The sequence below is a fragment of the Heptranchias perlo genome, chromosome 1 (assembly GCF_035084215.1).
Source record: "Heptranchias perlo isolate sHepPer1 chromosome 1, sHepPer1.hap1, whole genome shotgun sequence".
Lineage (NCBI taxonomy): Eukaryota > Metazoa > Chordata > Chondrichthyes > Hexanchiformes > Hexanchidae > Heptranchias > Heptranchias perlo.
Genome location: NC_090325.1, coordinates 127,263,731 through 127,290,403, shown reverse-complemented (window position 1 = coordinate 127,290,403; position 26,673 = coordinate 127,263,731). Strand labels below are relative to the sequence as shown.

General features: G+C 47.4%; 1 protein-coding gene across 18 annotated transcripts in view; it reads right to left on the bottom strand.

Moving 5' to 3' along the window:
• The window catches only part of LOC137325831 (calcium/calmodulin-dependent protein kinase type II delta chain), a 419,005-nt gene that overhangs the window by 115,534 nt on the left and 276,798 nt on the right, over nucleotides 1-26,673 (bottom strand). For 10 of the 18 annotated variants that reach the window (XM_067990937.1, XM_067990935.1, XM_067990944.1 and 7 more), the window contains 2 exons: nucleotides 18,569-18,634; nucleotides 1,841-1,913 (listed from right to left, as the gene is read on the bottom strand). In XM_067990937.1, coding sequence (XP_067847038.1) covers nucleotides 1,841-1,913; nucleotides 18,569-18,634 — 139 coding nt within the window. Of the gene's footprint in view, nucleotides 1-1,840; nucleotides 1,914-2,880; nucleotides 2,954-18,568; nucleotides 18,635-26,673 lie in introns of all 18 variants that reach the window. The other 8 variants (XM_067990934.1, XM_067990952.1, XM_067990933.1 and 5 more) reach the window with 1 other exon arrangement.

The window sequence follows — 26,673 nt, the reverse complement described above, 5'->3', positions numbered from 1 at the left end:
GATGCCTTTAAGGGGAAGCTAGATACGTACATGAGGGAGAAAGGAATAGAAACATATGCAGATAGGGTTAGATGTAGTAGGGTGGGAGAAAGCTCGTGTGGAGCATAAACCAGTTGGCATAGACCAGTTGGGTTGAATGGCCTGTTTCTGTGCTGTAAATTTTATGAGTATGGAGGCCCATGAGTTAAGAGACACTAATTCAGACACATAGGGCATGTTAATTGTATCCATGTGATTTATATTAATTAGTGTTAATTGTATTCAGGCGGTGCTTATCAATTGGGAACTCTCTTGTATCCATTTATAAGAGAGCTGAACTAGGGTGTGGGTGGGTGTAATGTGGAGCTCTGTGAATAAAGGCTCGGAAGCAACTGAAGACTAGGCTCTAGTCTTCTATCCTTCACCACCTGGCTATCCAATTTATAACAGGGCAGTTGGAAAGAGGAAACCAAATGCCCATGCTGGACAGTTGGCAGAATGAAATTTAAGATGGTGAGACAGTTCTCATTCTACCACCCTCCACCCACAAAAAGTCCCAGAGTACAAAACAATGCTCCTGGTATTACTGGGTTGTGTAGTACATACCCCTAGAGTGATTCCTATCTCTCATACTGGCCATCCTTATGGCCTTCCAGTAAAATGCCAAGTAAGGAGCAACTTCAAGCTATGGACCATTTTCCTTAAGGAAAAGAAGACTTAAGTGTAAGCATGATTTGCTGACCTATGGTTTATTCCCATTGTCCACACACTAATTCTATCAGGTGAGACAGGCATGCAGTCAGAAATTATATTCCCCTCCTCCACTACCACCACCACCAAGGCACTGATTTTTACTGAGATACGGTCAAACAGAGGCTAGCAGGCTTCTTGTACGCTTGCACTTCACCCAAATGACCATTCCTCATACCTAAATTGAGACAATAAATGTTTGGTGTCTATTTATAATGGAGGGCATCACAAACAAGTCCAATTCTGTCCTAATTCACGTTATCAATAGATAGTAATCAGGTGTGGGAGCTTTGGCTGATTTTTCTCCTCGCTAGCCCAAGGGTTCTGAGGATAACTGTAGAGCCCCGACTATTGTCCTGTTGAGATCTACTAACTCAAGATTGAAACCTGGATCAATCTGGTTTCTATGTCTCAATACAACATCATGTGGTACATTTACTCACAAAACCATCAGGGAGCTGGAAAAGTTACTGTTGATCCTACAAGTACAGGGAAAGTGTTCCAGGAAACTGGTGAATAGAAAAAGAATGAAAATGTACCTATATACTTAAGTGCAGCCCTTGTCATGTGACAATATAGCCTTCTATACAAATCAGATCAAGATTTCCACTCCTAATGGTTACCCAGTGACCCTTTGCTGATACGAGAATACTTAGCAAGGAAAAATCTGTTCTGGTTGTGGTTCCCAACCCCACATAGTCAAATAGCCTGCCAAAACTCACAGGGCTTGCACATAAAGAATGACCACTTGGATCAAGCACAGGAGGACTGCCAGCACTTGTAGAACCATACTCTAGCATCAGTCACCATCTTCAAGGCAGCAGGGAACAACTGAGAAGATTGAGGGAAAGGAGAATCAGAATTGCTCATACAGAATTTTTTATTTTTCTGAAAAATAAATGATATGGGCTCCCTTTCCCAATTTGCTTCCCTCCTATAGGCAGTGACGTATGTTGGAGGTACTGTTTTCGGGGCACCAAAAGCCCTCTGGTACCTTACACAAGTGGCCATTCTTCATGTGTGGCAGTTGGAAGGAGCTTTGCTTCTTCTACATGCATGACTGCAGAACTGTTTGAACTGTTCAAATTATCACCATCTTCAAATCACTCACCTTCAGGTCTCGATGGACCACACCCATCTGATGGCAGTGTAGCACAGCCTCCAGGATCTGCTGAATGCAATGACTGCATGCAAACACCAGGGGCGTGTGTTAGTTCCAAGCTGACACTCTCTGTGTACTGTTGGAGAGACTGGCTTCATGGTAAATAGCAAACAACTGGTGGGTTTCTGCATCATCCTTAATGGACCTAAACACACATGTGCTCCAGCAGAATAACCATTGGCTTATTAACTAAAAGTTCATAGCTTCCTTTCATTTACTTTAACTAGATGTATTGCCATCCTTCTTTCAGCAGACTATCAAGAAGGGGAAAAAATTACCGGCTAGACACTCAATGGTAACCATAAAATTACAATTAGCCAATGAGAAGAAAGTAGCAGGTAGCTACTTTAGCAATTATATATTAGTTTAATTCAACATAATGGTTACCATGACACCACCTTTGGCAATCAAGTGATTTGAAATGAAATGAAAGTTATTGTACTTGTTCCCAATCATTTTGCATCTTTCATTAGCACTTTTGTTAGACAAGATGTAGGTTACAAATGTTGTAGTCAACATATATCTGTTAATTTAGGTTCAGAAGAGTGTTGCCATGTTTTTAACATTTTATAATTCCTCATTTTCACCTACTAGCTATAAATATTCCAATAGAGTAATGTGTGACCAGTTGTGCAAATAGTTGCTATCACAGCCCAAGTCTCAGAACAGAAGCGGTGTTCATTTCACACGCAGCAATGCATCATAAGCAAAGTTTTTTAAAAATTACTACATATTTACACACCCACGCTTTTCACCATAACAATTCAAACAAAAGTTTTTAAGAAATGTTCAGTGACCATAACCTTAAAATTGAAAAGACTTCCCCAATTGCATTCGAAAGCTTTCGGCCATGATGCATAGCAGACATGTGGACTTGCAAATTGGTACAAGGCACCATGCAGATTGTGCTGAGGCAAGGGAGATCTTTAAGATTGTTTTCCCACCCTTATTAATGTATTTCTGCTAGCAGTTCATGGGTACATACTGACCTTCAGGTCCCTGTGAACTATGCCATTAAGGTGACAATGATTTACACTTTCTAGAATCTGTTGTATACAATGACTGTGAAGAAACAAGGGCAGAATGGAAGGGAGAAGAAATTTAGGGTACATTTTCACAGCACACACATAGAAAGTTCACAGTACTGAACAGAACTTCATCAATTGCAACTTGAAAAAGGAATAAAAACGGCGACAATGAATGAAGCCACACTTACAAGTTTAAAAAACAGCCCCTCATCATAGAGAACAATTTCTAAAAAAAATCTAATCAGCTAAAAATGCTAATGATTTGATCAAAAGCTTTATATATAAAAAGATACAAACATTACAGAAAACTATTTTAAATGTTCCAGACAGACAAAACACAGCAAGTTGCATTTCACAATATAATGAAGCCATGACTGACTGGTACTGTGTATGACAAAGTAAATTTCAATGCAAATTATCTTTTGTTAAAATTACACTATCATTTTACTGACATACACAGACATAAGTGATAAATCTGCACAGATCCCACCACCTACAAAAATAGGATTAACAGTGTTCTTTTATGGACGAGCATTTTAAAAAAAAAACAAGGGCCAATGACTACAGTAGCTGTCATGGATAAAAGGGTTGGAGAACAAATTAGATACAAATGGGACAGGATCTGATGGCACCTGAAATAAGGTCAGTTTTGCAATTAGTTTTAAAAAATGAGTCAGATTAACTATAATAGCTATCACCTTCCTCTTCACTGAAAGAAGTATAACCTTGACGTACAAAGTGGAAAATACCATCACCCTAGATTGGGGGTGGGGGGGAAGAGGACCCTTTGGATCCCTGTCCCTCTTCATTTCCATGTCATGTGTAGCCATCATAGGTCAGGCCATTGACCAGAACTCTGTGTACAAGCCCTTGCTCTGAATTGCAACCTTAGGCTCTTTGATTACAGAAGAATGCATTAAGACCCTAAGCACGAAAAAAGCAAAGTAACTTACAAGATAACAGCAGCTCCAAGCAACATTTGGTCAAACAGAAAATTGATGCATAGGTTTCATCTGTGTAAAGTGAACATTTTTCAAGGAAAGGGAAGACCAATGTCTGCATTACTTAATCTAACATTCCTCCTCAGTAGGTCATCCTCCACATAGAATTAAAGTATACCAAAGTAGAGTAGATACTGATGTTGGGAGTCTGGAGACCTGTATATTCAGGGTGCTTGGAATAACACAGTGATGAAGCATCTGTTGCTTTGAGATATCTGACGAAGGCAAATAATGCTTTGTGAAAGAAACAGAAAATTTACGGCACAGAGTGAGGCCATTTGGCCCAACGTGTCCGTGCTGGTTGAAATAGAGCTACCCAGCCTAATCCTACTTTCCAGCACTTGGTCTGTAGCCTTGTAGGTTATGGCACTTCAAGTGCATATCCAAGTACTTTATGTCAGACACCCAGAGCTCAATACTGCAGAAAGCCTAGAGGAGTATAGAAAGTGCAGGGGTGAAATTAAAAAGGAAATTAGGAAAGCAGAGAGGGCATGAAAAAATACTGGCCAGTAAAATTAAGGAAAACCCAAAAATGCTTTATAAATATATAAAGAGCAAGAGGATGACTAAGGAAAGAGTAGGGCCTATTAGAGATCAAAAAGGTAACCTACCAAAAAGGTAACCTATGTCTGATGGCAGAAGATGTGGGTATGGTTCTTAATGAATATTTTGTGTCTGTCTTCACAAAGAGGGGGATGATGCAGAGATTGTAGTTAAGCAGGAGGAGTGTGAAATATTGGATGGGATAAACATAGTGAGAGAGGAAGTATTAAGGCGTTTAGCATCTTTGAAAGTAGATAAATCACCAGGCCCAGATGAAATGTATCCCAGACTGTTAAAAGAAGCAAGGGAGGAAACAGTGGAGGCTCTGACCATCATTTTTCAATCCTCCCAGACTATAGGCGTAGTGCCGGAGGATTGGAGGACTGCTACTGTTGTACTGTTGTTTAAAAAGGGAGATAAGGATAGACCTAGTAATTACAGGCCAGTCAGTCTAACCTCGGTGTGGGCAAATTATTGGAATCAATTCTGAGGGACAGCATAAACAGTCATTTAAAAAGACACAGAGTAATTAAGGACAGTCAACATGGATTTGTCAAGGGAAGGTCGTGTCTGACTAACTTGATTGAATTTTTTGAGGAAGTAACAAGGAGAGTCGATGAGGGTAGCGAGTTTGATGTAGTCTACATGGATTTTAGCAAGGCTTTTGACAAGGTCCCACATGGCAGACTGGTCAAAAAAGTAAAAGCCAATGGGATCCAAGGAAAAGTGGCAAATTGGATCAAAAATTGGCTCAGTGGCAGGAAGCAAAGGGTAATGGTCGACAGGTGTTTTTGTGACTGGAAGACTAATTCCAGTAGGGTTCCGCAGGGCTCAGTACTAGGTCCCTTGCTTTTTGTGGTATATATTCATGATTTAGACTTATATGTAGGGAGCATGATTAAGAAGTTTGCAGATGATACAAAAATTGGCCCTGTGGTTGATAGTGAGGAGGAAAACAGTAGACTGCAGAAAGGTATCAATGGACTGGTCAGGTGAGCAGAAAAGTGGCAAATGGAATTCAATCTGGAGAAGTGTGAGGTAATGCATTTGGGGAGGGCAAACAAGGCAAGGGAATACACAATAAATGGGAGGATACTGAGAAGTGTAGAGGAAGAGAGGGACCTTGGAGTGCATGTCCATAGATCCCTGAAGGTAGCAGGACAGGTAGATAAGGTGGTTAAGAAGATATACAGGATACTTTCCTTTATTAGCCGAGGTATAGAATATAAGAGCAGGGAGATTATTTGTATGAAACACTCGTTAGGCCCCAGCTTGAGTACTGCGTGTAGTTCTGGTCACCACATTACAGGAAAGATGTGATTGCACTAGAGAGGGTACAGAGGAGATTTACGAGGATGTTGCCAGGACTGGAGAATTTTAGCTATGAGGAAAGATTGGATAGGCTGGGGTTGTTTTCTTTGGAACAGAGGAGGCTGAGGGGTGATTTAATTGAATAAAATTATGAGGGGACTAGATAGGGTGGATAGGAAGGACCTTTTTCCCTTTTATAGAGAGGTCAATAACCAGGGGGCATAGGTTTAAAGTAATTGGTAGAAGGATTAGAGGGGAGTTAAGGAAACTTTTATTCACCCAGAGGGTAGTAGTGGTCTGGAACTCACTACCAGAAACACGCAAACTACTTCAAATAGTTGCCTTGAAGATAGCCTGGAAATGAACACTCCAAATATTTGCCCATGACGTGGGACTTGCATAGGATGTGTGGGCTCCAATATGCAAGGAAGTATCACAATGAAACATGTTTCTGCAATCCAGTTTGCTAGCCTCGGTTTAGTGATCAGCTCAGCCAAGGGTTTGTTCCTATAAGATCACAACAATTGTCTAGACTACTATACAATTGTGGGTCTAAAAGAAAAGCTAAAAGCACACCAAAAAAGTGAATCTCCTTCCAATGAAAGAAATGCAAGGTATTTTCCTGAGAAAAGTGACACTCTGATTTAATTTGGGCAAAAAGAACGGTATGAGAATTGTCTCATCAGCATGCAAGACAACATACGATGAGTCCACCACCAAGGCATGCAGCTGACTATGCTTTTGTGCCAGAATAGAGTAACAGTTTCCATGCAAGAAATGCAAGGTTATACAAATCCACAGGGCCAAATGATAACAGTTTGCAAGTGCCAGTTTGACTTAGTGGGTGTCGTTCTTGCTGCTAAGTTAAAAGATCGTGGGTTCAGGCTCTGTTCCAGGTTTTGTGTACATGAACTAGGCTGACAACAGTCAGAGAGAGTGCTGCATCGTCGGAGGTGCTGTGCTTCAGATGTGACATTAAAAGGAGGTCCTGTCTGTTGAGGTGGGCATTAAAGATCCCAAAGCACTATTTGAAGAGCAGCAAGGAGTTTCTCCCAGTGTTCTGGCCAACATTCCTCCCTCAGCCAACACCATCAAAAATAGATTTGCTGTGCATGAAATGGCTGCTGTATTTAGCTATAATTACCAAATTCAAACTACTTGGGGCATTAAATAAATGTAACTGTTCCTTTACTCAGAACCAGACTCAAAATTCAAGAATGAATTACCTGAAGAACAAACAGCTCATCTGCTGAGTACTTTGTACGAACATGAGCATTGTGGGGTACTCTAACACTGCCATTCTCACTAAGGGCAGGTAGTAAGCATAGGTAGTTTGGAGGATCAGTTCCAGGTCTAGAAGCATTTGTAGGAAAATGAAAATTGCTGGTAGGTCACATTCTGACAGATTGTAGTTATGGATAGTGAACCAAGAACTTCTGTTTCACATCCTAAGCATCAAGTAGGAGGCTTTCCAAGTTGCATTGATGGGTGAAGGTCCTGATTTTCCAGTCTGATTCTCTCAAGAGCCAAGCTGCCAGTTTGATGTTCTGTCACTGTGCCAAATCTAGTGTTGCATACAATTTCTGTTAAACTGTAAGTAGTTGCAGAAACACAGCCAATTTGAGTGGAGGAGGAGAAAAGATACTAAAAGGACTGTCACAATCCAAGCAGGAAGAATTTTGAATCCACCAATATGGCTTCCACCATCAGTTCCAGAATCCACATGTAGTGCTGTACCTGCATCCTGCCTGAAGAGAGAATTATGCTGATTGAATGACTCCAGATCTCACTACCACCAGTGGGGTTATGTCCAACATGATCTGAAAGTAGGTTCCTGTAAAGGATAGGGCCATCACAGCCTAAAACTTATCTGTCCATTTACCACAAAATTGAGTTGCCCCAAGCGGTCTAGAACTTACTAGATCATTGTTTCTTCCAGAGATCCCGGACTTGACTTGTATCAGATAGTTGTCCAGACAGGGGATAACATACAGTAGCTGCATTCACAGAAATGTAACTGACCAAGATGGCTGCGCATGACATAAGAGTTAGTGAAGGGCATTATCCCAAGGAGTAGTTCTCTTCTCTTTCCTTTCCCCTTACCCTGGCACTGTGGGAAATCAGCAATTTTTAAGTTTCTATGTTGTGGCAGAACAAATGAGGAAGAAGCAAAATTTAGCACAAATACTATAGCTGACCATCTACAAACAATAACTATGATTACCGAAAGAATGGTGAAATGATAACTGTGTCATGGGCATCTGTGTGTAGTTTTGCGAGGAGCAATTCTACTTCCCTTTTTGGATGTATCTATCTTTTCACTCTGCTAGTATTTACCACTCTCCATTTCATGTCATTTATCTGGTTTATACCACAAATCTGTGCATCTCCAAGAGAAAAAGAGTAAAAATTGAATATTTGTCACCATAAATGAATCATTTCCAGGGAAAGTAAATAATTCCCTGATTAACACAAGTGATTCTTTCTGATACCCTCCCCTTCAATTATCTTAGGCCAAGATCTGTGTAATTATTACCTAAAATTCCTATTGCAGTTTAGGGCTAAATATGAGTACAGAATTTTGGGAAACACAATTAGCTGAAGGGCTATGCGTCACTGGACGTTTATTCAGCAACAAATAATGTCAAAATTAATCCTTGTGCATTTACCAATTCTGTAAAAGGTTTGTGAGATGGTGGTTCTAATACACAGACACAACTGAAGAACTTGCTTCAAAGAGCAGTATGCAGACATGTCAGATCAATTTGGTTATTAGCCTCAACGGTTGTTTCTTCAGATTGTGAAATTCAGACCAAGTAATAATTTCTGCTTTCAGGACTCACACCAGATGTGTACTCATCCAAAATGCTGGACAGCAAATAAAAAAATCACAGAGTTGACTCCGGCCCCAGGTGTTAAAATATTTGGTACCTAAACACACTCTGGTGTTCAGCTGTTTGGACAGTTGAAAATTAGCTGGAAGCCTAGTCTGGAGATGGAGTTGCCAGAGACTGATAATTAGACAGATTTTCCAGTTACTATTTTCTTTAAGCAAGTTTCTCTAGCAAATGCAACAACTTGCATTTATATAGCATCTTTAACATTGTAAAATGTTCCAAGGCACTTCACAGGAGCATTATCAGACAAAATTTGACACTGAGCCACATAATAGGACAGGTAACCAAATGCTTGGCTAAAGAGGTAGGTTTTAAGGAGCGTCTTAAAGGAGGAGAGAGAGGTAGAGAGATGGAGCGGTTTAGGGAGAGATTTCCAGAGCTTAAGCCTTAGACAGCTGAAGGCATGGCGGCCAATGGCGGGGCGAAGGAAATCGGGGATGCACAAGAGGCTAGAATTGGAGGAACGCAGAGTTGTCAGAGGGTTGTAGGGTTGGAGAAGGTTACAGAGATAGGGAGGGGCAAGGTCATGGAGGGATTTGAACACAAGGATGAGAAATTTAAATTTGAGGTGTCATGGTTGAACGGGACTTGGTGCGAGTCAGGATACCGGCCACAGAGCTTTGGATGAGCTGAAGTTTATGCAAGGTGGAAGATGGGAGGCTGGCCAGGAGAGCATTGGAATAGTCAAGTCCAGAGGTAACAAAAGCAAGAATGAGGTTTCAACAGCAGATGGGCTGAGGCAGGGGCAGAGATGGGCAATATTACGGAGGTGGAAGTAGGCGGTCTTGGTGATGGAGAGGATATGGGGTCAGAAGCTTAGCTCGGGGTCAAATAGGATGCCGAGGTTGCGAATAGTCTGGTTCAGCCTCAGACAGTGAGCAGGGAGGGGCATGGAATCGGTGGCTAGGTAAACGGATTGTACATAGTGTCTGCTTCAATGCGTCTTTGCATGGGGAAATGTCATTTTGATTGAAATATTAGTAAAAACAAAGACATGCTTTCAGAATGAATGAGAAAGTCACCAATAACCATCCTCAGACTAGAATTCTGCCATGCAGTATAATCCCTATCTGTAGATGATAAAGAAGAAATAACTAGTATTTACTTAGCTCCTTTCATGACCTCAGGACATCCCAAAGTGCTTTACAGCCAACAAAGTACTTTTTCTAGCGCAGTCACTGTTGTAATGTAGGAAACATGGCAGCCAATATTGTACACAGCACGTTCCCACAAATAGCAATGAGATAATGACCAAATAATGTTTCATTGATGTTGCTTGAGGGATAAATATTGGCCAGGACATCGGAGAAAACTCCCCATCTCTTCCTCGAATAGTGCCACGGGATCTTTTACGTTCACCTGAGAGGCAGACCGGGCCTCATTTTAACGTCGCATCCGAAGGATAGCACCTTTAACTGTGCAGCACTCCCTCAATATTGCACTGTGGTGTCAAGCCTAGATTATGTGCCCAAGTCTCAAGTGGGACTTGAACCCACAACTTTCTGTCTCAGAGGCAAGAGTGCTACCACTGAGCCAAGCCTGATTCCATCTAAAACTTGAAAATTCATAGCAAATAGATTACATCCAATCCTGAGGCTTACATAGCAATGACTAATATTTAGTCAAAAAGCAAAATACTGCAGATGCTGGAAATCTGAAAACCAAAACAGAAAAAGCTGGAAATACTCAGCAGGTCAGGCATCTGTGGAGAAACGGAAGTCCATCAGTCAATGTTTCAGGTCTTAAAACCCTTCCTCATGACTGGAAGATATTACAGATGAACAGCATTTTTTAAAGAAGCAGGGAAAGGAGGAAGGGGAAATACAAGCAAGACAAGAAAAAAAGTGAATGACCTAAGAAGTGCTTGGGTGGAGAACAGGAGATGGCTAAATGGAAACACTGATATTGGGAGGAGATAAAAAGAGGAATAATGAGAAATAAAAGTCATGTACGAGACATGGGGAATATGTGAATGAATAGTTAAAGGAGGATAGGTAGAAAGAGAAGTGTGAAAAACCAGGAAGACAGAGCAGGCTCCAGTGGCCCAAGAGTCCGGTGGAAGAAAAAAAAGCAGGTTGACACCAAGGATGCAGCTCAATCCACCGGTAGTGCTCTGACAGGGGGTCCCCACCCAAGCATCAACCGGCTCCCTCTCCCCATTCCCAGAAACGGCGGCACACCTGTCCCACATTGACAGCACCTACTGCCAGAGAGAAAATGGGAGCTGTAGTTAAGGTCTGAAGTTGTTAAAGTCAACGTTAAAGCCAGAGGGCTGAAAAGTGCCTAATAGAAAGATGATTGCAGTTCAGTAAGCTTACTTTGAGTCTCATTGGAACATTGTAGAAGTTCAAAGGCAGAGTGGTCAGAATGGGAGTTGGATGGAGAATTGTGGACAGAATGGAGATGTTCACCAAAGCAATCACCTACTCACTCCTTCTGTGTGAAAGAGCAATTTACATGTACTTCCTCCAACCCAGTATACCGTATTTGCTGCAGACGGCACAGTTTCATATACATCGGGAAAACCAAACGCAGACCCCATGTCAGAGCACCATTGGTGGGTGGATCTGCACCCTTGGTGTCAACCTGCTTTTATTCTTCCACCAGACCCCTAGGCCATTGTAGCTCCACCGTGCCAGTTTTTCACATTTCCCTTTCTGCCTATCTCCCTTCAGCTATTTATACACATCCTGACTCTTGTACATGTCTTTCGTTTCTCTTATTATGCCTCATTCTGTCTTCTCCTAATGTCACTCCTGCCATTTAACCATCTCTTGTTCTCCACCCAAGCATTTCACAAGTCATTCATTTTATTTGTTTTCCAGATTTTTTTCCCACTTCCCCCATTCCCTTGTTCTGTTCCTTTCAAAAATGCTGTTCATCTGTAATATCTTCCAGTCCTGAGGAAAGGGTCTTTAGACCTGAAACATCGACTGTCTAACTTCTGTTTTTTCAGAGATGCTGCTTGAACTGCTGAGTATTACCAGCCTTTTCGGAACTAATATTTAGTGTTGTGCTTAATGAAACATTTCCAGGTGGAAATAGGTTATTGACAGTGCTCAACCTATCAATTTCTATGAACATTTGCATTATAAAACTTTAGTAAATCTGTTTTAAAAAATGAATGTGCTTGGGTGGAGAACAGGAGATGGTTAAATGGAAACTCTGATATTAGGAGGAGATAAATTAAGAAAGAAAGACTTTCATTTATATAGCGCCTTTCACGGCTTCAGGACATCCCAAAGCGCTTTACAGCCAATGAAGTACAATAAAGAGGAAAATAAGGAGAGAAATAAAAGACATATAAACAAAGAATGTTACTTTGAATTCATTTTAAGCTTTCAAGGTGGAAGTTCTAATAGTTCAAACTATAATACTTTAATAGTTTAACACCCAATCAGTTGTGAACTTGTATTGTTTTTAATAACTCACCATTTTCAAAAAAGTACTTTGGGAAAAACTAATACAGGTCTGAACTTGGTTATTAATTTTAGGACATAACTGCAGGTGCCACGTCTTTTTGTCCCATCTATATCTTATTTGCACATTAATTCTACTTGAGTGAATGGCTGGGTTTGCTAAAGGGCATATGTATATTTATTGTCCTGGCCAATATTTATCTCTCAACCAACATCACTAAAATGGATTATCTGGTCATTATCACATTGCTGTTTGTGGGACCTTGCTGTGTGCAAATTGGCTGCCGCGTTTCCTACATTACAACAGTGGCTACACTTGATAAGTAATTAATTGGCTGTAAAGCGCTTTGGGACGTCCTGAGGTTGTGAAAGGTGCTATACAAATGCAAGTCTTTCTTTTCTTTATTGAAAAATATCAACTATTGTTTAGTCAAGGTTGTGCCCTGCCTGACTTTTGGGGGGGGGGGGGAAATTTTAACCCCAAAGAATGGGTGGGTTGGGGGCAAATGGGAGGTTAAAATAATAGCTTTTTAGATTGTGAACGCAACCCGGCTCCAACGCGCCCAATTCCGGGTTTAACGGGACACGTTTGGATGCGTGCGAGCAACACACTGGTTGAGGTCGTGTCCCCAGTTATTGCCGGCGGGCAGGTATTTAGCGGGGCAATTAACATCGTTAAGAGACATCAAGTAGCATTTTTTAAATTGATTTTAACTAAGCTTTAAATTTAATGCCTCTGGGACGGCTTTCCCGGGGTTCGTGAATCTCGCCAGGTAACAGGAGGCGAGAAAGGCCAGTTCATCAGGTAAGTGCCTTTACTGCACTGCTTGTGGGCCAGGAGGAACAGGATTGTTTCCTCCAGGCCCAATAAACTTACCTACCGCAATCGGCCAAACCCCCCACCCCATGTCCGAGCCCCCCCGCTCCCTGGATCCCCCAAGGACACTGATCTCTCCCCAACCTCTCCCATCCAACCCCCGAGGACAGAGATCTCTCCCTGGCTGCTTTTCCATCCGACAGGCAGCAAGCCTGTCCATCAGGTTGGCTGCCGGGCATGAAACCCGGAAGTAAAGTTTTTATCCTTCGATTAGGTCGCGATCACAGATTCCGACATGCTCACCTCACTTCCGGGTTTCCCGGGTGAAAATCTAACCCCCACTCTCTTCCCGCTCCAGGTAAAAATCATGCCCTTGAACTCTTCAGTCTAGAACCTATTCCATTTTCATCTCAATACTCAGCTCTGAGTATTGATTGAGGATTTGAGTAGTAGCATTTCATTTTCCTGCATATCATGAAATATTTCATTGAAATATTGACTACAGAATACTATTCTATGGAATTTTTTTTTAAAAACGCTTACTTTGTCGAACATTTCACTTTAATTTCTTCCTCACACCTTTTTGAAAACCTGACATGTTAGGTTGGTAAGCCAGGGGACAGCCATTCTATTGATGTCTAGCATGGCGATTGGCACCAATTTACAAATTGTGACATAGATTTGGAACAGTATCCCAGAATGAAAAGTTCCCAATCCTCACTAATTCAATAGAACTGCTGAACAATGACTGACATAAGTCCACTCTGAGATGTTCCCAAACTAAAATGCGAGTTATCAGCATGAGTGTGCAGATAAAGAATTAAATTGTTTAATTATGTATTATAAGAATGGTCTTCCGATTTTTGATGTGGAGGTGCCGGTGATGGACTGGGGTGGACAAATGTAAGGAATCCTACAACACCAGGTTATAGTCCAACAAATTTATTTTAAAATCACAAGCTTTCGGAGATTATCCCCTTCGTCAGGTGAATGAGTGAAAGGTTCTCAAATCGCATATCTTATATTAGGCTGGGACAGCATCACACCAATCAAAAGGTGTCGTTGTTGTTCAAACAGGCCAGTCACGGAGAACAGCACGTCCCAGTACACTGGATATACATTGTGTCAATTACACAGACAGAAAGAAAGAGACCCAAATGGCAGAGAGAGAGAGAATATTAAAACACATAACTTTTTTTCCCTTTTTGCTGGTGGGGTTACGTGTAGCGTGACATGAACCCAAGATCCCGGTTGAGGCCGTCCTCATGGGTACGGAACTTGGCGATCAACTTCTGCTCGACGATTTTGCGTTGTCGTGTGTCTCGAAGGCCGCCTTGGAGAACGCTGACCCGAAGATCGGTGGCTGAATGTCCTTGACTGCTAAAGTGTTCCCCGACTGGGAGAGAACCCTCCTGTCTGGCGATTGTTGCGCGGTGTCCGTTCATCCGTTGTCGCAGTGTCTGCATGGTCTCGCCAATGTACCATGCTCCGGGGCATCCTTTCCTGCAACGTATGAGGTAGACAACGTTGGCCGAGTCACAGGAGTATGAACCATGTACCTGGTGGGTGGTGTCCTCTCGTGTGATGGTGGTATCCGTGTCGATGATCTGGCATGTCTTGCAGAGGTTGCCATGGCAGGGTTGTGTGGTGTCGTGGACGCTGTTCTCCTGAAAGCTGGGTAATTTGCTGCGAACTATGGTCTGTTTGAGGTTGGGTGGCTGTTTGAAGGCGAGTAGTGGAGGCGTGGGGATGGCCTTAGCGAGGTGTTCATCGTCATCGATGACATGTTGAAGGCTGCGGAGAACATGGTGTAGTTTCTCCGCTCCGGGGAAGTACTGGACGACGAAGGGTACTTTGCTGGTTGCGTCCCGTGTTTGTCTTCTGAGGAGGTCTATGCAATTCTTCGCTGTGGCCCATCGGAACTGTCGATCGACAAGTCGAGCGTCATATCCCGTTCTTACGAGGGCGTCTTTCAGCGTCTGTAGGTGTCCATCGCGTTCCTCCTCGTCTGAGCAGATCCTGTGTATTCATAGGGCCTGTTCGCAGCAAATTACCCAGCTTTCAGGAGAACAGCGTCCACGACACCACACAACCCTGCCATGGCAACCTCTGCAAGACATGCCAGATCATCGACACGGATACCACCATCACACGAGAGGACACCACCCACCAGGTGCATGGTTCATACTCCTGTGACTCGGCCAACGTTGTCTATCTCATACGTTGCAGGAAAGGATGCCCCGGAGCATGGTACATTGGCGAGACCATGCAGACACTGCGACAACGGATGAACGGACACCGCGCAACAATCGCCAGACAGGAGGGTTCCCTCCCAGTCGGGGAACACTTTAGCAGTCAAGGACATTCAGCCACCCATCTTCGGGTCAGCGTTCTCCAAGGCGGCCTTCGAGATACATGACAACACAAAATAGTCGAGCAGAAGTTGATAGCCAAGTTCCGCACCCATGAGGACGGCCTCAACCGGGTCTTGGGTTCATGTCACGCTACACGTAACCCCACTAGCAAAAAGGGGAAAAAAAGTTATGTGTTTTAATATTCTCTCTCTCTCTCTCACTGCCATTTGGGTCTCTTTCCTTCTGTCTGTGTAATTGACACAATGTATATCCAGTGTACTGGGACGTGCTGTTCTCCGTGACTGGCCTTTTTGAACAACAACGACACCTTTTGATTGGTGTGATGCTGTCCCAGCCTAATATAAGGTATGCGATTTGAGAACCTTTCACTCATTAACCTGACGAAGGGGATAATCTCCGAAAGCTTGTGATTTTAAAATAAATTTGTTGGACTATAACCTGGTGTTGTAAGATTCCTTACATTTTTCCGATTTTTGAATGAAGCACATATTTCAAAAAGAACAAATACGCAGCCATCCAAACTAGGGAAACTTTTAGAGACTGGCTCTATTCCGGCATCTTATTAATCAAGAAGTGTTCAGATCTCATTCTAAAAACAGTGCTCAGTAACTCTGAAAGGCCATGGATTCAGTAGACACCAGAATGACTATAGAGCTTTGAATTTGGGTAGATGCTTAGTTTAAGCTGTAGAGGTTTTGAAATACTCATAGGATCCCAACATCATCCCTCTGGGATTGTATCATCACAGATCATGACTCAACCAGTGTAGTTCCAATGGGTTGTTCACCATTGTAACCTTCTGTTTTCAATCTGAGCTGAGATGTGATCGAAGGCGCTTAACACCTTATTAAAGATGGCTGTATGGATTTGTAAATGATTTCTATAAAATTTGACGCTTACACTAGCCTTACTGCTTAGAGTGCAATGAGTATTCATGTAAAAATACATCTCGTGGGCATCAGTCACTTGAAAAGATGTGCAGATCTTGAAAGCAGGTGCTAATACCGAATGCAAGCAAACAACCAACTAAGAATACGAAAACAAGTTCTGGGGTTGGGAGAGGATGATTTAGCCAAGTTCAAAAACTCAGAAGAAAAAACCCTTGTGTTTAAACTTTTACAAATCTTCACAAAATACTTCAAAGAAGAAAAATTGACATGAAAGGACTAATTAAACAAAGTGGTTTTTTTTGTAAGTTGACAACAGTCAGGACTGCCACCAACAGCATGAGTAAAAACTAAACTACACTTCCTGAACAAAAAAACCTGTATATACAATGGAGAAAGCCCAACTACATATATTGAAAATCTTACACCTGCACACAGTTCCTGTCAACTTTTTCCATTATAAATTCTAAAGTGAACATTAATAATAGAAACTGCCTACATAAAGTTGTCGCCCTATAATTACACTCTTCCCCCAGTGGAGGTGCTGCAGTGCCACCACTGGCAGGAGGGTATAATTACAACGTGACAAGTTTACATCGACAGTCTCCATTATGAATGTTCGCATAAGAATTTATAATGGAAATATAAAAGTAAGGGCAGAATGTAAGACTTCAAAAAGTCTTACTCTGTGGACCTATTATTCCCTGTCCTCTAATGCCACTTTATCTGAAGACCACACTTGATCTATACTCCTGGTGTGCAATGTCACATGAGACTAACTAACTAGGGTGTTTCCTTATGGCAATAAACTCTTAAAGGGGCAATGTTCAAGTAGGTTTTCCCAAATGGGATGATGGCCTTTTCGTCATTATGTAGAGGCTAAAAAAAAAACGAGGAAGAAATTAATTTTAATAAACTAATTCTAAGCATACAGAACTACGTACAGAATACCCTCAAATAGAAATAAATGTGATAATGAGGACCCTCTCCCCTTGTTGGATATTTAAAAGAAAGATCAAATGAAATGGTAATGAATTCTATATGAAGAAATCAAGCATTACTGCACTGGTTCAAAACAAATTTCATTTCCATTATTCATAGTCCATAGTTTCAAAATTAGATACAAAACAAAAGGCATAAATCCTAGCATAACGAAAGAGCAGGAATGCAAATAGTTTAAATGATCGAGAATGTGGAAGTAGTTTCCACTTCTGAAGCGGCTTACCACAATTTCTTTCTAAATATGTGAAAATAGTTGAAGATTTGACTACTAAAGTTTAGAGTACTTTTATCCCCTAATTGAAGGTGGGCAAAGTGTTTCTCTTGCAAAGTACTTTAAGATATAGAGAGTTATGATCTGTTCCACAATTGAAAGATCACTTGGAACGTCACCGTATGCATGATATCCTAGGAGCCTAGTAAAACTTTAATACTCTTTGATAGTCTTACTTGGTCCTTCTTATTTCACAAAACCATTAAAAACTGTGCGGCACCACGGAATTTTGTATCTCATTCGTGATTTTTAAAAAATTGTTGAGTTTATGCTAATATAATTAAAGGAACTGTGAAAAAGGAAATAAAATTGTTTAAAGAAATCAAAAAGTATGCTCTTAAAAACATTGCATTCAGAATATTGTATCTTTAGCAGATATTTTCAAAAACATTTTGAAAGCATTATATATTTAGGTTCATTTTTACATCAGGATTTCTTTTAAAAAATCGTTTTAAGGTGTACTTTTAAATTTTTGATGTGTTGGCGGAGTAGCAATTTAAGTACAGACTTAATATATAGTATGTATATGTATATAATATATATACATTTTATTCACCCCATTTTATTCTAACACTTATGAATTGCTATTTATCAGGTATCAATTGTTTTTGGTGTTATAATTATTGATCCTAGTAATGAAAATGCAAAAATTAATGTGGCAACCAGTTCTTCATCAAATCAACATAATTTCTAAAAGTATCCTGGATAAACTTCCCCCACCGCTGCAAAATATTAATGTTTCAGAAATGGAAAGTGTCTATATTTTAAAAAAAGTAAAATCACAGGAATATTCACCGCAAAGACTAAGAAATTAATTGTTTGCTTTATCTTACAAAAAAAAGCTTCGGAGCCTATAGATGAGAATTGTTCTGTACCATAGTAACAGGCCTTTTTTTTCATTTTTTTAAAAATTGGGTTTCAGAAAAGTTCAATTGCATAACTAAAAGCACTCAAGCTTTTGTTGCATTAAATCTATCTTCAATCTGATTAAGCAGTGTACACTGACTGAAAGAATTACACATAACTGAGAAAACATGGTGTAGTAACTAAGGCCAGGAAATTTCTCGGAGCAACTCCGAGGAATTTCCAGGTCTAAAAGTCGCTCAATAAAAAAAAACAGGCTTACCTGGCATCTGCTTCACTGTAGTATTCTCTGGCCACAATGTCTTCAAATAATTCTCCTCCAGTCACTCTAATAAGAAAATTAACATTGCATACAAGCCATCAAGACTCTTTCCAAAAGAAGAAAACACCAACATAGCATAGCAATATCTAGCTATTCTGTCCGTTAAATATTAATTTTAACCAACAATACAAAATCCACACACCTCTTAAATCATCCCTCCATGGTATAATGTACCTGCACAATGAATGACCTTAAGGATGTAACACAAGTGACAAAATCCTGTGTGTTACGTCCATTTGATTCCATGAGACATGGGAGTTACACGAAAGTGGTCAGGAACGTTAGTATATTTAGTCCAGCAAGTGTCCGTTGCTGTGGTATTATCTTACTAAAATTCAATTCATGCCAGACATGGGATTTCATTCTAATTAAGACTAGGACTTATAGTTTTCAGGTTATATAGAATGAAACAGATCTGGGAATTTTTCCTATTGCAAATTATAAAAATTTCTAGATTATATTTTTTCATTTAAATAGCAGCTATCACTTCCATCTTAAAAATCTCATAGGCCAGCCTGCTGGCCTGGTTTTCTAAGTTTTCATTTGTCCTTTTAGCTTCAGAGCATACAGGCAGCACAAATGTACAATCCTGTCTGAAAGCAGTACATTTAAAGGCACAGAAATTTTCTCCCAACAGAGATTGTTTGCCTTTGTTTATATTACATGCAGACACACACTAATCAGAACAAAATTATTTGAATAACTCAGACAATGTATGCCATTAGCTGCAATGGCTGTCCTGTCAGGGATTTGCTAATAGGAAAGCAGTTGTTAGCTGTAACGGTTGTCTGATCAGCGATATCCAGCTAGGAATGCAGTTGTCTCAGAGTGAACACCTGTGGCATAAAGGCTTACTTTTGGCATTAAGACCTCAAGCTAATTCACCTTGAGTTTACTTGTTTCAACCACATGTCCAAGTCATTGTGACAAGATTGAACTCCATGGTGCCTGATGCACATATTTACATCCAACCAAATCTCAGTACAAGGATGAGTACTAGGAATTTCAAAATATTTTGATCACAAAACAATTTAATACTATGAGAGAAAGTGAAATACTATATTGTTACTTTATCTGTTGATTTATTTCTTTGCTTCTGTGTCATTTTAAGTCTCATAATAACTGTAAATTGCTAGATTTGGCCTGAAGTACATGGCCTGTCACTGAGGTGTTTCTCCCTAAATCAGATAACTCAAGAATATACAGTGGGCACCAGGCACAATTTCGGGTACAACCAAGTAGTAAAGGGGTATTTTGTTAGCCGAAGGTGCACTATTTCTCATCCAGGGCCCCGCTATAAAATTTCAGTTCATAGAAAAGAAAGGTCTGCCTATGGAAGTTGTCTTTAGAAGACAAAAGAGTATTAGGAGAGACCACAAATTCCAACAGGAAGGTCAAATTTGTAATTAATTTAAATTACACATGCTCATTAGGTTAATTACGAGAATTCACTAATTTGCTATCCAACAGCAAAGCAACTGCACAAAAGGCAGGTATGGTTTTTGAATTGAAAGCTAAAAGTTTACATCACGGTCACCTCTTTTCCAGCTTTGTCTTTTATTCCATTGTGATTAAAGGTAAAAAAAAAACGATTCTGTGATGCATGCATATAAAACCAAAAAGGCAAAATTCTCCAAAGCAACTAAAAAGAAAAAGTAACCCAGCAACAATGAAACCTCAATGTATACTATACTGCTTGTACAATTAAATCTGGAACCTTAAATATTTTAATAAAAACATCTGTTGAGTAAAGCCACTTAAATAATTTAATGTCCATTTACCAACAACCCCAGGTCATTAAAATATTTGAAGCACTAATCCTAAGTCTCTACTGCAATCTTTATAAGAACTACAGCAGAGAATATGAATATTAGCTATTCACTTCTCAAAGATAATGTAGATAGAGCTTGAGCACAGAGGTTAGGAAAGACAGAGAGTGAATCTCCAACTGAGTGAAGAGCTAACAGAGTGGGGACATTCAACTAGAAATTTGGTGAGAGTGGGAATTAAATGCAGAGGGGGAAGGAGGTGCTAAGCGATTTAAACCAAAGAACTATAGACTAAGAATCAGTGGAGTATAAAGAGAGCTGCACGAGGAATCAAAACAAGGTAAGGAGGAGTGCCAAGGGTAAGTCAGTAAGTATTTAGTTCATTGGTTAGTATCGCAAAGTGAAGGCCTGAGAGCAGAAGGGGCGGGACCGGGGACCGAGAGCAGAAGGGGCGGGACCGGGGACCGAGAGCAGAAGGGGCGGGACCGGGGACCGAGAGCAGAAGGGGCGGGACCGGGGACCGAGAGCAGAAGGGGCGGGACCGGGGACCGAGAGCAGAAGGGGCGGGACCGGGGACCGAGAGCAGAAGGGGCGGGACCGGGGACCGAGAGCAGAAGGGGCGGGACCGGGGACCGAGAGCAGAAGGGGCGGGACCGGGGACCGAGAGCAGAAGGGGCGGGACCGGGGACCGAGAGCAGAAGGGGCGGGACCGGGGACCGAGAGCAGAAGGGGCGGGACCGGGGACCGAGAGCAGAAGGGGCGGGACCGGGGACCGAGAGCAGAAGGGGCGGGACCGGGGACCGAGAGCAGAAGGGGCGGGACCGGGGACCGAGAGCAGAAGGGGCGGGACCGGGGACCGAGAGCAGAAGGGGCGGGACCGGGGACCGAGAGCAGAAGGGGCGGGACCGGGGACCGAGAGCAGAAGGGGCGGGACCGGGGACCGAGAGCAGAAGGGGCGGGACCGGGGACCGAGAGCAGAAGGGGCGGGACCGGGGACCGAGAGCAGAAGGGGCGGGACCGGGGACCGAGAGCAGAAGGGGCGGGACCGGGGACCGAGAGCAGAAGGGGCGGGACCGGGGACCGAGAGCAGAAGGGGCGGGACCGGGGACCGAGAGCAGAAGGGGCGGGACCGGGGACCGAGAGCAGAAGGGGCGGGACCGGGGACCGAGAGCAGAAGGGGCGGGACCGGGGACCGAGAGCAGAAGGGGCGGGACCGGGGACCGAGAGCAGAAGGGGCGGGACCGGGGACCGAGAGCAGAAGGGGCGGGACCGGGGACCGAGAGCAGAAGGGGCGGGACCGGGGACCGAGAGCAGAAGGGGCGGGACCGGGGACCGAGAGCAGAAGGGGCGGGACCGGGGACCGAGAGCAGAAGGGGCGGGACCGGGGACCGAGAGCAGAAGGGGCGGGACCGGGGACCGAGAGCAGAAGGGGCGGGACCGGGGACCGAGAGCAGAAGGGGCGGGACCGGGGACCGAGAGCAGAAGGGGCGGGACCGGGGACCGAGAGCAGAAGGGGCGGGACCGGGGACCGAGAGCAGAAGGGGCGGGACCGGGGACCGAGAGCAGAAGGGGCGGGACCGGGGACCGAGAGCAGAAGGGGCGGGACCGGGGACCGAGAGCAGAAGGGGCGGGACCGGGGACCGAGAGCAGAAGGGGCGGGACCGGGGACCGAGAGCAGAAGGGGCGGGACCGGGGACCGAGAGCAGAAGGGGCGGGACCGGGGACCGAGAGCAGAAGGGGCGGGACCGGGGACCGAGAGCAGAAGGGGCGGGACCGGGGACCGAGAGCAGAAGGGGCGGGACCGGGGACCGAGAGCAGAAGGGGCGGGACCGGGGACCGAGAGCAGAAGGGGCGGGACCGGGGACCGAGAGCAGAAGGGGCGGGACCGGGGACCGAGAGCAGAAGGGGCGGGACCGGGGACCGAGAGCAGAAGGGGCGGGACCGGGGACCGAGAGCAGAAGGGGCGGGACCGGGGACCGAGAGCAGAAGGGGCGGGACCGGGGACCGAGAGCAGAAGGGGCGGGACCGGGGACCGAGAGCAGAAGGGGCGGGACCGGGGACCGAGAGCAGAAGGGGCGGGACCGGGGACCGAGAGCAGAAGGGGCGGGACCGGGGACCGAGAGCAGAAGGGGCGGGACCGGGGACCGAGAGCAGAAGGGGCGGGACCGGGGACCGAGAGCAGAAGGGGCGGGACCGGGGACCGAGAGCAGAAGGGGCGGGACCGGGGACCGAGAGCAGAAGGGGCGGGACCGGGGACCGAGAGCAGAAGGGGCGGGACCGGGGACCGAGAGCAGAAGGGGCGGGACCGGGGACCGAGAGCAGAAGGGGCGGGACCGGGGACCGAGAGCAGAAGGGGCGGGACCGGGGACCGAGAGCAGAAGGGGCGGGACCGGGGACCGAGAGCAGAAGGGGCGGGACCGGGGACCGAGAGCAGAAGGGGCGGGACCGGGGACCGAGAGCAGAAGGGGCGGGACCGGGGACCGAGAGCAGAAGGGGCGGGACCGGGGACCGAGAGCAGAAGGGGCGGGACCGGGGACCGAGAGCAGAAGGGGCGGGACCGGGGACCGAGAGCAGAAGGGGCGGGACCGGGGACCGAGAGCAGAAGGGGCGGGACCGGGGACCGAGAGCAGAAGGGGCGGGACCGGGGACCGAGAGCAGAAGGGGCGGGACCGGGGACCGAGAGCAGAAGGGGCGGGACCGGGGACCGAGAGCAGAAGGGGCGGGACCGGGGACCGAGAGCAGAAGGGGCGGGACCGGGGACCGAGAGCAGAAGGGGCGGGACCGGGGACCGAGAGCAGAAGGGGCGGGACCGGGGACCGAGAGCAGAAGGGGCGGGACCGGGGACCGAGAGCAGAAGGGGCGGGACCGGGGACCGAGAGCAGAAGGGGCGGGACCGGGGACCGAGAGCAGAAGGGGCGGGACCGGGGACCGAGAGCAGAAGGGGCGGGACCGGGGACCGAGAGCAGAAGGGGCGGGACCGGGGACCGAGAGCAGAAGGGGCGGGACCGGGGACCGAGAGCAGAAGGGGCGGGACCGGGGACCGAGAGCAGAAGGGGCGGGACCGGGGACCGAGAGCAGAAGGGGCGGGACCGGGGACCGAGAGCAGAAGGGGCGGGACCGGGGACCGAGAGCAGAAGGGGCGGGACCGGGGACCGAGAGCAGAAGGGGCGGGACCGGGGACCGAGAGCAGAAGGGGCGGGACCGGGGACCGAGAGCAGAAGGGGCGGGACCGGGGACCGAGAGCAGAAGGGGCGGGACCGGGGACCGAGAGCAGAAGGGGCGGGACCGGGGACCGAGAGCAGAAGGGGCGGGACCGGGGACCGAGAGCAGAAGGGGCGGGACCGGGGACCGAGAGCAGAAGGGGCGGGACCGGGGACCGAGAGCAGAAGGGGCGGGACCGGGGACCGAGAGCAGAAGGGGCGGGACCGGGGACCGAGAGCAGAAGGGGCGGGACCGGGGACCGAGAGCAGAAGGGGCGGGACCGGGGACCGAGAGCAGAAGGGGCGGGACCGGGGACCGAGAGCAGAAGGGGCGGGACCGGGGACCGAGAGCAGAAGGGGCGGGACCGGGGACCGAGAGCAGAAGGGGCGGGACCGGGGACCGAGAGCAGAAGGGGCGGGACCGGGGACCGAGAGCAGAAGGGGCGGGACCGGGGACCGAGAGCAGAAGGGGCGGGACCGGGGACCGAGAGCAGAAGGGGCGGGACCGGGGACCGAGAGCAGAAGGGGCGGGACCGGGGACCGAGAGCAGAAGGGGCGGGACCGGGGACCGAGAGCAGAAGGGGCGGGACCGGGGACCGAGAGCAGAAGGGGCGGGACCGGGGACCGAGAGCAGAAGGGGCGGGACCGGGGACCGAGAGCAGAAGGGGCGGGACCGGGGACCGAGAGCAGAAGGGGCGGGACCGGGGACCGAGAGCAGAAGGGGCGGGACCGGGGACCGAGAGCAGAAGGGGCGGGACCGGGGACCGAGAGCAGAAGGGGCGGGACCGGGGACCGAGAGCAGAAGGGGCGGGACCGGGGACCGAGAGCAGAAGGGGCGGGACCGGGGACCGAGAGCAGAAGGGGCGGGACCGGGGACCGAGAGCAGAAGGGGCGGGACCGGGGACCGAGAGCAGAAGGGGCGGGACCGGGGACCGAGAGCAGAAGGGGCGGGACCGGGGACCGAGAGCAGAAGGGGCGGGACCGGGGACCGAGAGCAGAAGGGGCGGGACCGGGGACCGAGAGCAGAAGGGGCGGGACCGGGGACCGAGAGCAGAAGGGGCGGGACCGGGGACCGAGAGCAGAAGGGGCGGGACCGGGGACCGAGAGCAGAAGGGGCGGGACCGGGGACCGAGAGCAGAAGGGGCGGGACCGGGGACCGAGAGCAGAAGGGGCGGGACCGGGGACCGAGAGCAGAAGGGGCGGGACCGGGGACCGAGAGCAGAAGGGGCGGGACCGGGGACCGAGAGCAGAAGGGGCGGGACCGGGGACCGAGAGCAGAAGGGGCGGGACCGGGGACCGAGAGCAGAAGGGGCGGGACCGGGGACCGAGAGCAGAAGGGGCGGGACCGGGGACCGAGAGCAGAAGGGGCGGGACCGGGGACCGAGAGCAGAAGGGGCGGGACCGGGGACCGAGAGCAGAAGGGGCGGGACCGGGGACCGAGAGCAGAAGGGGCGGGACCGGGGACCGAGAGCAGAAGGGGCGGGACCGGGGACCGAGAGCAGAAGGGGCGGGACCGGGGACCGAGAGCAGAAGGGGCGGGACCGGGGACCGAGAGCAGAAGGGGCGGGACCGGGGACCGAGAGCAGAAGGGGCGGGACCGGGGACCGAGAGCAGAAGGGGCGGGACCGGGGACCGAGAGCAGAAGGGGCGGGACCGGGGACCGAGAGCAGAAGGGGCGGGACCGGGGACCGAGAGCAGAAGGGGCGGGACCGGGGACCGAGAGCAGAAGGGGCGGGACCGGGGACCGAGAGCAGAAGGGGCGGGACCGGGGACCGAGAGCAGAAGGGGCGGGACCGGGGACCGAGAGCAGAAGGGGCGGGACCGGGGACCGAGAGCAGAAGGGGCGGGACCGGGGACCGAGAGCAGAAGGGGCGGGACCGGGGACCGAGAGCAGAAGGGGCGGGACCGGGGACCGAGAGCAGAAGGGGCGGGACCGGGGACCGAGAGCAGAAGGGGCGGGACCGGGGACCGAGAGCAGAAGGGGCGGGACCGGGGACCGAGAGCAGAAGGGGCGGGACCGGGGACCGAGAGCAGAAGGGGCGGGACCGGGGACCGAGAGCAGAAGGGGCGGGACCGGGGACCGAGAGCAGAAGGGGCGGGACCGGCGACCGAGAGCAGAAGGGGCGGGACCGGGGACCGAGAGCAGAAGGGGCGGGACCGGCGACCGAGAGCAGAAGGGGCGGGACCGGCGACCGAGAGCAGAAGGGGCGGGACCGGCGACCGAGAGCAGAAGGGGCGGGACCGGGGACCGAGAGCAGAAGGGGCGGGACCGGGGACCGAGAGCAGAAGGGGCGGGACCGGGGACCGAGAGCAGGGCGGGACCGGGGACCGAGAGCAGAAGGGGCGGGGCCGGGGACCGAGAGCAGAAGGGGCGGGGATATAAAGCCGAGAGCAACTCAAACACAGGCGGTAATTTGAAAGAGTGACATCAGAGGACAGCAGGTTGGTGAGTAATACATTCTTTTGTTCTCTGAACAAGGGGAGTGGTTTAAACTAGGAACCTATAACTTGCTATTAATTAAATTAATTACTTAAACTAGATAAATTAATTAAAAAATTAACGAAATAAACCAAGTGAATTAATTACATAAAAACTTTAAGTAACTTTAAAACAAGATTAGATAGAGATGGCAGGGCAGGTGGTGCGCCATAACTGCAGCATGTGGGAGTTTGTGGAGAGCAGGGTGATCCCAGACAACCACATCGGCAGTAAGTGTCTGCAACTCGAGGAACTTCGGCTCTGAGTTGTTGAGCTGGAGTCTGAGGTGCAGACATTGCGATGCAACAGGGAGGGGGAGATGTACCTGGACACTTTTAGCCAGGAGGCAGTCACAGCCCTTAGGTTAGGTCGTGGTTTAGATTTGGTTAGTGTTCAGGGACAGGAGGATGTGACTGTGAGTCAGGCAGGTAAAGGGACCCCAGATGCAGTGGTGGAGGCGCCTCAGCCTTTGGTACTGTTTGTCCAACAGGTACAAGGTACTTGCTAACTGTATGGATGAGAACAAAGACTGCAGGGAGAAGGAGCAAATTGACCACAGCACTGTGGTACAGGAGGCCATTCAAGTGGGGGAGTGAA